Source organism: Megalobrama amblycephala, linkage group LG19 (assembly GCF_018812025.1).
Source record: "Megalobrama amblycephala isolate DHTTF-2021 linkage group LG19, ASM1881202v1, whole genome shotgun sequence".
NCBI lineage: Eukaryota > Metazoa > Chordata > Actinopteri > Cypriniformes > Xenocyprididae > Megalobrama > Megalobrama amblycephala.
This window is the reverse complement of record NC_063062.1, coordinates 33,824,468-33,838,064: the sequence shown is the minus strand read 5'-3', so window position 1 is coordinate 33,838,064 and position 13,597 is coordinate 33,824,468. Positions and strand designations below refer to the sequence as shown.

The following is a 13,597-nucleotide window of genomic DNA, read 5'->3' as shown; positions in this document are numbered from 1 at the left end:
TGACACGTGAGTCCTTTTGGCAGAAAAAAGATTTTAAAAACAAAACCGTGAGGTTATGTACCTAATATATATATTTGTGTGCATTAAATAAGATAATAATTAGAAATTATATTTGAGCATTTCATGTTTTTAATTATCCAAGACAAAAGGGCACATGCCACCAGGATGATCAACAGTAATCAAGCATACAAAAGGCATTCAATTCAGGGTACGTTTATAGTGAGTGAGTGAGTGGACAAGCAGAAGCCCACAAATTGTGATAAACTCCGAGCAACAATAAGGCAATAATGGATAACTATCAGTGAGAATTTGGCCCTGAAGCTGACATCCAGCATGCCAGAACAAATTGAAGAAGGGTCAGCACTGTAACTATACATTTATTGAATGTTTTTGCTAATAAAAGCATTTAAAATTCATGAAATGCTTATTATTGTTTTCTAGTATACCAAAGAAACATGTGAATCTACAAATACTGAAGCAACAAACTGTGAAACTAAACTGTCATTGGCCATGGCTGCACTGCACACAACTCATCAGGGACTGGTGGAATAGAAACTAAAGAGGATATTTAACTGGAAGTAATTCAGTTGTGATCATGCAGAGTGTAAGAGCAAAGACAAGGAAACATGAAGGAGATGAACACACCGATAAACAATCCACTGGAAGTCTCAAATTGGTCAAGAAGTGTCTTCTTACTCATACAGTCACTAAGTTTTACAAGGTAATACAATGAAGAGACCTGTGTCTCTGCTGGGGTGATAGTGTCTGAAGGAGGCGAGCATGATTAGAACTAAGAATACTTTTTTTTAATGCGTACGCTCACATATGTGCACAGTCGAATGCACAGCCTTGCAATCATTTGACTCGTACACATACACAGATTTTGAGCAATCTCTCGCCATGAGTTACAACCCATGTAAACATCTTTGTATTCTTTCATGCTTGAGTTGTACAAATGAGGGCACATTCAAAAGAGTCTTATTTAAAAGTAACTGCAAGAAAGAATTGACAATATTTTACACCTATAACAGTCAATTGTATTACAGTTACTTGTCTTAAATAAGACATCCTTGATGACGTATGCAGACACTTTAAGCAAGACCTCCGGCGGACGCAGCCTCCGAAATGAGACATAGCTAATCTCTCATTTATGTAGGCCTCCACTGTCGCTGTCGCTTGCATGCATTCCGGTCTGTTCTGTTTATGCAGTTTTTCTTTGATTACCTTGTAAATCGACGGCCCCAGGACATGGTTGCCACCTTGTGGATAAACTAAAAATTAAATGCACATGTGCAACCTGCACGTACAAAGTATGCGTGGTTACAAAAATCTGGTGGTGCGCATACTCTTCTGATGAAATTCACATCACACACACTGTACGCTGACCCTCGCATATGCGTAAAAAGTGAAGTATACGTTGGGCTCAAGTGTGAGCAACATAGAGCTGGGAGCGTCAGGAGAGTGTAATCTTGACGATAGTGTTCTTGGACCCTGAAGGGTGGGATACCGTGAAGTTAAATATAAAACCATTCTTCTTTGGTTGAATCCCTTTATGAAAATGAAGGGTTACTTTAGTTGTGAAGCATTACAACGCTTCTTTCCTGTGCAAGTACTCATGTGAGCCTTAAGATTTCCATTTTGTGAGAAACTCTTGCCACACAGTTTACAGATGAAAGGCTTCTCTCCAGTGTGAAGTCTCGTATGAGTGTTGAGGCTACTTCTATGACTAAAACTCTTTCCACAGTGATTACATATGAAACTGTTCTCTCCTGAATGAATCCTCATGTGGGAATTAAGGGTTACTTTACGTGAGAAACTCTTTCCACACTGATCACACGTGAAAGGTTTCCCTCCAGTGAATGGTTTCTTTCCAGCGTGAATGATCATGTGATACCTAAGATTTACTACTGTTGTGAAGCTCTTCCCACACTGATCACATATGAACAGCTTTTCTCCAGTGTGAATTCTCGTGTGGGAATTAAGGGTGTTTTTATGTGCAAAACTCTGTCCACAATGAGAGCAGGTGTAAGGCTTTTCTCCCGTGTGAATTCTTATGTGGGCTGTAAGGTTTTGTTTTTGAGTGAAACTCTTTCCACACTGTTGGCACGTGAAACGGTTGTCTCCATTGTGAATTCTCATGTGGACATTAAGATTTTGTTTTTGAGTGAACCTCTTTCCACACTGTTGACAGGCGAAGCGGCTCTCTCCAGTGTGAATTCTCATATGGACTTTAAGGCTTTGTGTTTGAGTGAAACGCTTTCCACACTGTTGGCATGTGAAAGGCTTTTCTCCAGTGTGAACTCTCATGTGGACTTCCAGGTTTCGTTTTCGATTGAAACTTTTTCCACACTGTTGGCAAGTGAAATAACTGTTATGATTGGTCTCCTGAGCTGTTTTTTGTGAGTAAGTCTTTTCCATCTCTCCAGTCATGAAATCATGATGTTTCTCATACTGATATTTCTCTTCTATATTATTCAGTTCTTGGCGCTCCTCTTTCAGCACCATCAGGTCTAAATCGAAAAAAACATAAATACAAGTTAAGACCAGTTTAACAGCACAAAACAGACATAAAAACCAACACAAGGCATCAAAGTCTACTGAAAGAGGTGTTTTCTGTAATCTTTCAGCACTTTTTCCATCACCAATTTTTTAGTTTTCCAAGGACACCATGCACACTAAGGACAGAATATAAACTAAGAAACTCAAATATTGTGACAGGAGGGCTGCATGATTGTCAGCTGTCATTATCATATCATTGGCAAAAAAGATGACTTCACGTCTAATGCACATTTTGTATGCCTCCCTAATCATTCAACTCGGCTCCTTAGTAGAGACTTCTGAAGTGGGTATACTATAATCGACGAGGACTGGAAAGTTAAATCAGCCGTCCTACTAACACACACTGCTGACAATCTCAGAGCTAAACTAACAGGAGTGAGCTGTTTAAGTCACATCATCTTGCTACTGTGGTGCTTCAGGGATCAGTGCTTGGACCACTTCTCTTCTCCATCTACATGACATCACTAGGATCTGTCATTCAGAAACATTTCCTATCAATGCTGTGCTGATGACAAAAACTCTACCTTTCATTCCAGCCAGATGATCTGACAGTAGCTGCTTGTATCTCAGGCTGCCTGACAGACATTTCTTGCTGGAAGAAGTACCATCACCTTCAACTAAACCTTGCCAAGACAGAACTGTTTGTGGTTTCGGCCAACCCACCACTTCATAACTTCTCCATTCAGCCAGGATCATCAACCATAACTCCTCCCAGCTTAGCCAGGAACCTTGGAAATATGATTGATAATCAGCTAAATTTCATAGACCACATTGCTAGAACTGCCCGGTCCTGCAGATCTGCCTTTTTACAATCGGAGCATGCTACACAACTGCTTGTCCAAGCCTTGTTCTATTCAGGCTGAACTACTGTAATGCTCTCTTGGCAGGATTTCCAGTGTGCTGAATAGCACATTCCAGGGCCCAGTTTATAGCCGGGTCCTTCTCTGTCCATAACAGTGGACAAATATATATATATATATATATATATAGGATCTCTTTTGATCAGAAATACCAGATCAGCTTTATCATCTTTACAGCGGATTTGAAAAATTAAAATATGCTTGACTATCTTTTTGGCGATATTAACCTACTTTACTCGAATAAAATTGTCAGGAATACACGGTCTCCAAACTTTCCGCTGCTCACTGTGTGCAAAACAATAAATGAAAATGATTGTTAATGCCGAGTCTGATGGTGGAATGTGAAAATCGTCTGAAATAAATCACTGGAATTGGTTAAGTCAAAAGCTGGGTTGAGTCTGCTGGGTCATTTTGGGGGGTTAATTTTATACAAGTGAAACTGCCAATGGAATGAGAAAAAAATAAGTAGAAACATTTGGATTGTTGGCTTCTTGTTAGGGTTGCGAAGGGGCGGAAAACTTCTGGTGAATTTCTGGAAACTTTCCATGAGAACTTAATTTGGGAAATTTTGTAAAAAATTTTGTACAATTTTGTGATGCTTATTGAATATGGCTCTGTATCAGGCTCAAAGAGCCGTAGGTTTGCCCAGATGGCCACCAGTATTTCAACTCTTGCCTGTTGCAAAGCTTTGCATATGTGTTCCTAAACAGTGACCTGTTGCTGAGTGACCGTTCAGAGGCGGCTGATGTTGGTGGAATTTGAAGGATGATAGAAGCTAAAGGTGTAAGGGCCTCAGATCTAGGGCTGGGCGATATATCGCATGCGATTGTCACACGCATTTCGTCAGTAAAGCCGGTTCCCTGATTACGCTAAATCGCCATCACCTGCTTTCAAATGGAGCGGCATTTAATAGACAGAGCCGTAGTTCACTGACAAGCCACACAATATCGCGTTCACTATCGAAGGCGATTCATCTGCGATATGAACACGATATTGTGTGGCTTGTCAGTGAACTACGGCTCTGGCTATGAAATGCCGCTCCATTTGAAAGCAGGTGATGGCGATTTAGCGGTAATCAGGGAACCGACTTTACTGACGAAATGCGCATGACAATCGCATGCAATATATCACCCAGCCCTACTCAGATCCACAAAGTGTAGATGCAGATATGTCATGGCATGCCTGACATATCCCATTCCCTTCCCAAAGGCTTTGCTTGGTACAGTACTTTACCTTCATCAAGACACAGATGGTGAGACATGGCAGTTATAACAGTTATAACAGAACTCAATTTATCCACTGCGGTTTACTCTGCTTGGAGCAGCAGGGAAGAGGACAGGACAGTTTGTATTTCTTCTTTGAGCTCAGCAAAAAACTCTAAAACTATATTTGGTTTAACTTTGTTAAAAACTTCTTCAAAAGAGTTACCTGAATAAACCAGGTTTCGCGCAGGGCTAAATCCACCACAATCTAACAGAACATGCTTCAATGATAAAGAGTTTTGACAGAAAGAAATTTTGGTTGATCTCCTAAAACGTGTATAAACAATCTGGTCCCATCAGTTTGAGATTTTATAGGAACTACTTATATTCCAACATTGGGGCTGATTTCATGAAGATTTCATGAGAAGTTTATAGTTTGATAATGCCTCTTTTGCTGCAGAGTCTGCTTCCTCATCTCCTTTGTTTCCACAGTGTCCAGGTACCCAACAAAACCAGATATTCAAAAGTGCTGGGTGATCATTTAAGGAATGACATTACTTGGAGACATGACTTTAAAACTGTAAATTATTAGAAAATGTTTGCAATCCAGAGTCAAATGATAACATCTGACAAGACTGTCATTATTACCTTCTATCTTTGCAGTAACTGCTGCTATTGGTTTGAGGATTCTCAGGCTGCTAGTCACTCTTTCCCAGACCACATCATCTAGCAGGATTCTCTTGATGGCACTTTCAATTGCTGCAGTCTGGGATATGGCCCTCATATTTTTTAAACTCCATTGTTGAATCGAATAGCAAACAACTCTTACTGCACACACCGCAACATACTTTAAAAAAATGATGGTTGACATAAAATGCTGCATGTACTCAACCAATCAGCATGTTCAGCGCCCAAGTCCACCCCCGAAGGTTCTGGAACTTTGGAAAAGTACTACCCCGTGAGCAGGGACTTTCTAATGGACTTTCTGATTTTTTTCCCGAAACTTCATTTAGACCCTGGTTTCTGTGGTGGAAACACACAGCGTACCACCCCAAAGCTCCTAGTTCCTTTGGAAAGTTCCCACGGTGGAAACCTTTAAGATATCTTTAATATGAGTTACATACGGAAGAGGATTAGGGCCAAGCAATAATAAAAAAATAAAACCATCTTGAGATTAAAGTTGTTAAATTTCGAGAAAAAAATCGTTAAATTTCGAGAAAAAAGTCTAAATAAAATGTTGAGAATAAACTCGTTAAATTACGAGAAAAAACTCGTTAAATTTCGAGAAAAAAGTCGAGATAAAATGTTGAGAATAAAGTCATTCGAAATAAAATGTTGAGAATAAACTCGTTAAATTACGAGAAAAAACTCGTTAAATTTCGAGAAAAAAGTAGAGATAAAATGTTGAGAATAAAGTCATTAAAAGTCGTTAAATTACGAGAACAAATTCGCTAAATTATGAGAAAAATGTTAAATTTCGAGAAAAAAGTCGAGATAAAATGTTGAGAATAAACTCATTAAATTATGAGAAAAAAGTTGTTAAATTACGAGAAAAAAGTCGAGATAAAATGTTGATAATAAAGTCATTAAATTATGAGAATAAAGTCATTAAATTACAAGAAAAAAGTCGTTAAATTATGAGAACAAATTCGTAATTTAACGAATTTGTTCTCGTAATTTAACAACTTTTTTCTCATAATTTAATGAGTTTATTCTCAATATTTTACCTCGACTTTTTTCTCGAAATTTAACGACATTTTTCTCATAATTTAACAAATTTGTTCTCGTAATTTAACAACTTTTTTCTCGTAATTTAATGACTTTATTCTCAACATTTTATCTCAACTTTTTTCTCGAAATTTAACTAGTTTTTTCTCGTAATTTAATGACTTTATTCTCAACATTTTATTTCGACTTTTTTCTCGAAATTTAACGAGTTTTTTCTCGAAATTTAACAACTTTAATCTCGAGATGGTTTTATTTTTTTTATTATTGCTTGGCCCTAATCCTCTTCCGTAGTTACAGGAATGTAAACTTTGAACATAAAAAACACAAGAAGTGCTTTTTTGGGCATATAATGCAACAACGATAGCTAAAGTCAACAGATTTTACTAATAGACCTACCAATCTCTGTGTAAAAATAAAATAATGATGCTGCCATCTTTCTAAAGTCATTTTACCCCCCTGTAATCTGACTCCAAATCTCAGGTGAAAATTGTCATTCTGACCCCCTCTACAAAATATTGGATTACTCAGTAAATATACATCAATCACATTTCATATTTTGGCATTTATGTTTGTCCTTCTTTAGAAAAAAATTGAGAAAAAAAAAAAAAATTGAGCCAGGAAAGTTTCTGAAATTTGGTTGATTTTGACACAGAATGACTCAATTGTGTTTATGTCTGAGAACCTTTTATACAGATACTAAACTGCAGATGCTGAGATGACATACACTGTGTGGTACAGTACCAAAATGTTCAGTGTCCCTTTTTTTCCTTTCCAGATGTTGGCAACCCTACTCCTGCTCCATGTCAAGTAAAACTGAGATCACTTAATATGGATCGAGTGAAACTAACCTGTTTGTTCTTCAGTATCTTCATGTTTCACACTGAACACTTCTTCAATCTTTATGTCTTCACTCTCCTCTTTAATAAACGCCATCTTTATAATAGTGTGTCACGAGATCTCAGCTGAACCAGGAGTCTTCCTGTGTGTTTGAACAATTTGACGTTTAAGATGAGAATAATTCACAGAAACAAAAGTTAATTCCAAAGTAAACCTCTGGGTGCATCCCTAGTTCAGTAGTCAGCACACTACTGAGGGAGTCAGTCAGAGTGAGAGCTAATGGCCTGATTAGCCAAAAAAACACTCAAAACTACTGCAAATTAATAAAATAACAAATTATGCAGACACTTCATATTAATTTATGATTTACATTTGGTATAATGATTTGTAGATTACATTTAACAGATTTCACTGAAATGAAAACCTTTGCGGTTTGTTTGTAAAAGTTGTAATTATTCATGTTTGTTTTACACTGTTTTGAGCAGCAGCGCGTGATTCAAGCACTTCGAATCAGTGAGTCATTTCGCATTCGATTCAATTGACTCGGAGTTTCAAAAAGCTCCGTTTCTCCATCACTACTAGTGCCTGAATTAATGTTTACTATAAACGAATTCACGATATAGTGAGCGAAATGAGACGCAGCTTTTCTGTTACTCACATGTGAATATGCTTAAATCACAAAAATACCGCACTAATGTTACATGAAACATATTACAAAGATAATGTTCAATAATACATGATTTGACACCTCTTGTAAAAACAAGTTGAGGTGTATCGATTCAAACACTTTAAATGCGTAAAACCACAAACCTTTCTTCAGTCAAATCATAACAGTTGCTGGAGCGCGGCGCAGATTTATGATATCATATCGCCAGACCAAAATAAAAGTCCTGTTCTCTCTGCTGTCTAAAATCACAAATACATATATCAGTGTCAATGAAAATGTATTGAAATATAAATAACGTAGAGTTTTTCTTTAAAAAGTACATATCTGAGTAGTCTGTTGTCTTATTAAAGGCTTAATTTTATTAACAAACCTTGTTTATTATATAATGATTAAATATTAGTTTATGATACCGTTTCATCAAACAAAAATACAAAGTATCACTGTACATCACTGTACAAGTCTTTAAAAACGCATTTCACCTATAATTCAAACCTTAATTTAAATATAATTTAGTAATTGTATGTAATCTAAATGTCCTAGACTTTTATTTTGCTGAGGCGATGTGACGTCATAAGTATGCGTCGCACCTCTGCGTCAGTGGTTCGGCTGCAGAAAGGTTTGTGGTTTTAAGCTTTTAAATGGAAACAGTTGAATCTATTTTATAGTGTTTATAGTGTGTACAGTAAACGAATGCATCACTATTGAATGCAACACCGTGATGCTTTATCTAACATTAATGAACGTTAGTTTCAGCACATAATCGAAAAGGGGCGTTTCATTTCAAGTTTATCATAAACAATAATTCAGTCAAGTAGTGATGGGGAAACGGAAATAATAATAATAATAAAAAAAAAAACCCTCATAAACAGATGTATTAAATGAGTAACTGGGTTATTAATTTTCAGAAATTATTTACTTTTTTTAATTAATTTATTCTCATAACCCTAAACTACCATTGGTAGTACAATCAAGAAATATTTAATCTAAATTATTTCGATATGAGCACATAACTGTGTTTTTAAATTCAGTTTTCTTGGGAAGAAAGATATTTTTTTTAACTTGTAAGTTATTGTATATGTGTATAGCTTATAAATAAACACCAGGTATAAAGCATGAAGTGTCAGTATAAGTTGTATTCTTTTGTCAATTTGTAGTTTTCCATCTAATCAGGACAATTAATGATTATTACTCTGACTCCTTCGCCAATGCGCTGACTACTGAACTAGGGAGCTGATTAAGATTTAGTTTGGTTTTATTTTACGATATGGTTAATATTCTATATATATGCACAGGATATACACAGGATATGCACAGGAAAACTCCTGGTTCAGCTGAGATCTCGTGACACACTATTATAAAGATGGCGTTTATTAAAGAGGAGAGTGAAGAAATAAAGATTGAAGAAGCATTCAGCGTGAAACATGAAGATACTGAAGAACAAACAGGTTAGTTTCATTTAAGTAGCTTTTAAAAACGTTCACTAGAAGAAAAAAAAAAACTGGTGTGTATCTTGAGACAAAACTATGGCACAGTTATATTTTAGAGTCTGTCAGTGCAAGTTAAAACAGCTCAAACATGCATTTTAGTCTAGGACTAGCTTAAGCCTTGTCCGTAAAAACAACGGGTTGAAATGTTATGTGAGAATAAGCCTCAGAAAGCTAAGACACAAATAAAATATTTTTGTACACAACTCCATCTGTCTCTGGGAAAAATAAATAAATCAACACAGATTTGATGTTTTTGATGGGTTTGATGTTGATGAACTATGAAACCAGAACGTGTAACTTTTTCTTTGCTCTGAATGCAAATGTAGTGTGCTTGATTGGTTTGCCTCTTATCTGAAAGACAGAACCTTTTCTGCTGAAATCAGGAATTTCTCTTCTTCTGCCATCCCTTTCACTAGCGGAGTACCACAGGGCGCCATTTTGGGCCCATTTTTGATTTTATTTACACATGCTCCCTTCAGGGACTTTCAGAAACATATTTCATATTACTATGCCGCAGACACTCAGTTTCATGATCCGATGTAACTTGATGTTTTTCTTTATAACTTTAACTCCTCCTGTTAAAACATCAAAGACAGAAGTCCTAGTTTTTGGTCACCAGATTTCATTACTATGGTAAACAGCAATTTGGGACCTTTAGTTTAACTCACATTGACACAATAGAAATATATGTGTCATTTTAATTCGGCTCAGAAATTTTAGACAAATTAACTAAACTTAGGTGGTGAGTTAAAGTCTTAAAAGTTTTAAAATTGAAACGTTTTAACTTAGTGCATCCATATATAGACCTTTAGATTTAATGTGTTAATTTAATGCAATTAATTGTGAAAAAATAATGCGGTAAAATGATTTACATTCAACACTCTTAACCCTGTCTAAATTGTCACATAGTCTGTGCAAACACAGTTGAAACTGCAATATGACCAAGGGGTCCAATTCATTTAAATTAGGAATAATAAATGGGAATATGATTAATGTATTGAGTTCTAGCTACTATACATTACACTGTGCTCTAAATTATTATACACATGCCATTTTTTGCTTGTTTTTGCTAAAGGTCAGTATGATTAAGGTTTTGTTTTTGTTTTTTGAAAACAATTATTTTACAGTGTGGATTTATTACATGTGAAACAGCTTTGTGATGATGAACACATTTTAAAACAAAAAAACTTTTTGTTGTCCATTCAATACTTTTGATGTGCGATTTAATTTGAGTAGAGATTTAAACGGATTATAGTTACAAAAATGATAACTGTTATCAATATTACCACAGTATTGTTATAATGTGCTGGAAAATTTAAGAAGTACTCATATACACACTGAAATCATTTCACCAAGTTTTATGTCAAAAACTAACAAATAAATAAAATTAGCAGCACCATGCACTTTTTGTTTGCATAAACATTAGAATAATTATATTCAAAACGATGTCCAGATTTTAAATGAATAAAAAAATATTGGTTTGGAGATTTTACAACATATGACCTCTACTAACATGTACTACATGTTCATTCAAAGTTTTGACAAAAAAAAAATTATAGGTATTTTCTCTGCTCCATAAACAACACAGGTTACCTTATTATTCTAAGTGCTGAGATTTTTTTAGAATGCACATGAGCTTATTCTCTCATTTTAGTCTGATTTTAGCATTGGTCTCAACAGGCTGAATGAAAATGTAAATCCATTCTCTGGCAGGAAGTGGCGCTTAAAGGAACAGCAGAAATAGAGCAGTCTTTCTCTTTAAACAATGCAGCACTGCGCTTATAAACACTACATTAGTAGGCAGTTCACGGAGGGAAAATGAAAAGAAAATGCCATTGAAACTTTTCTGAAGACATTCGGTTGCTTTGTGCCATTAAATTAGGGTTTACTTGTTTTTATTTTGCTTTAGATCTGATGCAGCTGAAAGAGGAGAGTCAAGAACTGGAGGAATTGGAGGAGAAAAATCAACATGAGAAAGATCATGATTCCATAACTGGAGAATCTTTTAGTTGCTCAATGACAAAAAAGATTTCCTCACAAAAAAGAGCTCTGAAGACAAAAACTAGAAGTGATTTCACCTGCCAACAGTGTGGAAAAAGTTTTAAAGATAACACAGGCCTTAATGTCCACATGAGAGTTCACACCGGAGAGAAGCCTTTCACCTGCCAACAGTGTGGAAAGAGTTTCACTCAAAAATCAAGCCTTAATGTCCACATGATAGTTCACACTGGAGAGGGTTCTTTTACCTGCCAACATTGTGGAAAATGTTACGCTCATAAAACAAACCTTATTGTCCACATGAGAGCTCACACTGGAAAGAGCTGTTTCACCTGCCAACAGTGTGGAAAACGATTCACTCAAAAAGCAAGGCTTGAAGTCCACATGAGAGTTCACACTGGAGAAAACCCTTTCACCTGCCAACAGTGTGGAAAGAGTTTCAATCAAAAAGGAAATTTTAATGTCCACATGAGACTTCACTCTGGAGAGAAATCTTTCACCTGCAACCTGTGTGGGAAGAGCTTCTCACGAAAAGAAAATCTAAAGACTCACATGAGAATTCACACCGGAGAGAAGCCGTTCGCATGTGATCTGTGTGGAAAGAGTTTTGCGCATAAAGGTCACATCAATGCCCACATGAGGATTCACACTGGAGAGAAGCCGTTCGTATGTGGTCAGTGTGGAAAGAGTTTCAGATGTAAAGTAACTCTTAATCACCACATGAGCACTCACTCAAGAGAGAACGGTCTTATATGTCATCATTGTGGAAGGAGTTTCACAGACAGTAAACTTCTTAAGAAACACATAATAACTCACACCAAAGAAAAGGCTCTCATGTGCCTTCAATGTGGAGTGATGTGCTTAAGCAGTACAAGCCTTGAGATTCACATGAGAGTTCACACTGGAGAGAGGCCTTTCACCTGCCCTTATTGTGGAAAGAGTTTTGCAATTAAAGGAAACCTCAAGATTCACATAAGAAGTCACACTGGAGAGAAGCCCTACAAGTGTCTTCAGTGTGACATGAGTTTCACAAATCAAGGAGACTTGAAACATCATTTGCAAACTCATTCTGGAAAGAAACTTCAGTGTTCTGAGTGTGGCAAGAGGTTTAGAAAAAGGAGCAATTTTGAAAATCACATGGACATACACTCTGAGGGAAAGTGATTTCATTTTGACAAGCATTGGAAAAAATGTTTTTGCCATCACACAAATACACCTGAAAAGTCTTGCTGAAGTGAAAGAGTTTTAAACTTGTGGGAAGAGTTTTCAAATGTCTCAGCATTTTCAAAGCTGAACTATGTAAGATTTATGTTAAAATATATTCTCTTAACCGTTTACTACAGTGGCGTGCAGTGATGTTATGAAATAACATTGAAATAACATGAAATAAGGCATTTATTAATGTTTTATATATATATATATATATATATATATATATATATATATATGAATCGAAGGTAAATTTATGTCCCAATTACACTTAATATTGTCACTTTTTCCTGGTTAAATAAACATTACTTTACCTTACATACAAAAAAAATTGATTCTGTATTTACATTAACAATGATTGTATTTTACATTAATGATGTAGTAAATGTTGTATTTGTTAAAACCAACAAGTTTACCTAAATCTCATCAAGTTAGTGTTTTACAGATTTTTACATTATTCAGAAATAATAAAGCTAATGACAATTTAAACAATATAATTTATGTGTGAACTGATGTTCAGCTATTTTAGTAGTCAACTTATTTTCGCATCATCAGTCAACAAGCTCAGTAAACACTGGTCACAGACATGGAGATGTACCTTTAATTTCACCAAGCTGATTGCTCACTAAAACGCCACTGTCATCATGTTTTCAGGCCATTTCAAGTTTGATTTTAACGTGTCATAAAGCAGTGAGATGTGTTTGAGTTGTTTACTTTTCAATTAGTTTTCCCATTAACGCTATCATTTTGTTCATTCAGAACAGTTTGCGAACATGCACAAAAAGAAAAGGCAGGATTTATTGCATGAGCCTGTCATATTCAATCATAGCGCCTTTTCTCCTCTCACATGACTTTCCCCTATTCATTTTTAATTAAACCAACCGCATTCTTTAGGGGGTTTGTTAAAACTCAGTGGGCTTAGGGGAGGCAAGAGAGAAGCAGCGTTGTGCTGACACTTTACATAAGGGTGTCATTATTGGACAGTGTTACTTTAGAAAAACAAGTGATTTATACATGTTTTAATGTCACATATTGTAATATTTACACTGT

General features: G+C 35.9%; 2 protein-coding genes across 4 annotated transcripts; one reads left to right on the top strand and one right to left on the bottom strand.

The window, feature by feature from the left end:
• Positions 1-788: 788 nt before the first annotated feature.
• Positions 789-8,046, bottom strand: LOC125254664 (gastrula zinc finger protein XlCGF8.2DB-like). Its single transcript, XM_048169386.1, has 3 exons — positions 7,997-8,046; positions 7,198-7,328; positions 789-2,510 (listed from the first exon to the last, which is right to left on the bottom strand). Exons 2-3 carry the CDS (start codon positions 7,280-7,282, stop codon positions 1,567-1,569), a joined length of 1,029 nt encoding a protein of 342 aa, XP_048025343.1. The 5' UTR covers positions 7,283-7,328; positions 7,997-8,046; the 3' UTR covers positions 789-1,566.
• A 353-nt stretch (positions 8,047-8,399) lies between these two features.
• On the top strand, positions 8,400-12,847 carry LOC125254771 (gastrula zinc finger protein XlCGF57.1-like). 3 transcript variants are annotated; one of them, XM_048169592.1, is made up of 3 exons: positions 8,400-8,469; positions 9,168-9,298; positions 11,250-12,845. In XM_048169592.1, exons 2-3 carry the CDS (start codon positions 9,214-9,216, stop codon positions 12,500-12,502), a joined length of 1,338 nt encoding a protein of 445 aa, XP_048025549.1. In that variant the 5' UTR covers positions 8,400-8,469; positions 9,168-9,213; the 3' UTR covers positions 12,503-12,845. The 3 variants fall into 3 exon arrangements, with proteins under 3 accessions (XP_048025549.1, XP_048025548.1, XP_048025550.1); XM_048169591.1 differs by having other exon boundaries at positions 8,416-8,469; positions 9,146-9,298; XM_048169593.1 differs by lacking the exon at positions 9,168-9,298 and having other exon boundaries at positions 8,427-8,469; positions 11,250-12,847.
• Positions 12,848-13,597: the final 750 nt, after the last annotated feature.

Bases quoted from the DNA above. Each gene is read 5' to 3' on its own strand.
- LOC125254664 (XM_048169386.1), bottom strand. From the start codon at position 7,282: ATGGCGTTTATTAAAGAGGAGAGTGAAGACATAAAGATTGAAGAAGTG. The intron at 2,511-7,197 runs GTTAGTTTCACT...TTTTCGATTTAG, and splicing joins AGATACTGAAGAACAAACAG to ACCTGATGGTGCTGAAAGAG.
- LOC125254771 (XM_048169592.1), top strand. From the start codon at position 9,214: ATGGCGTTTATTAAAGAGGAGAGTGAAGAAATAAAGATTGAAGAAGCA. The intron at 9,299-11,249 runs GTTAGTTTCATT...ATTTTGCTTTAG, and splicing joins AGATACTGAAGAACAAACAG to ATCTGATGCAGCTGAAAGAG.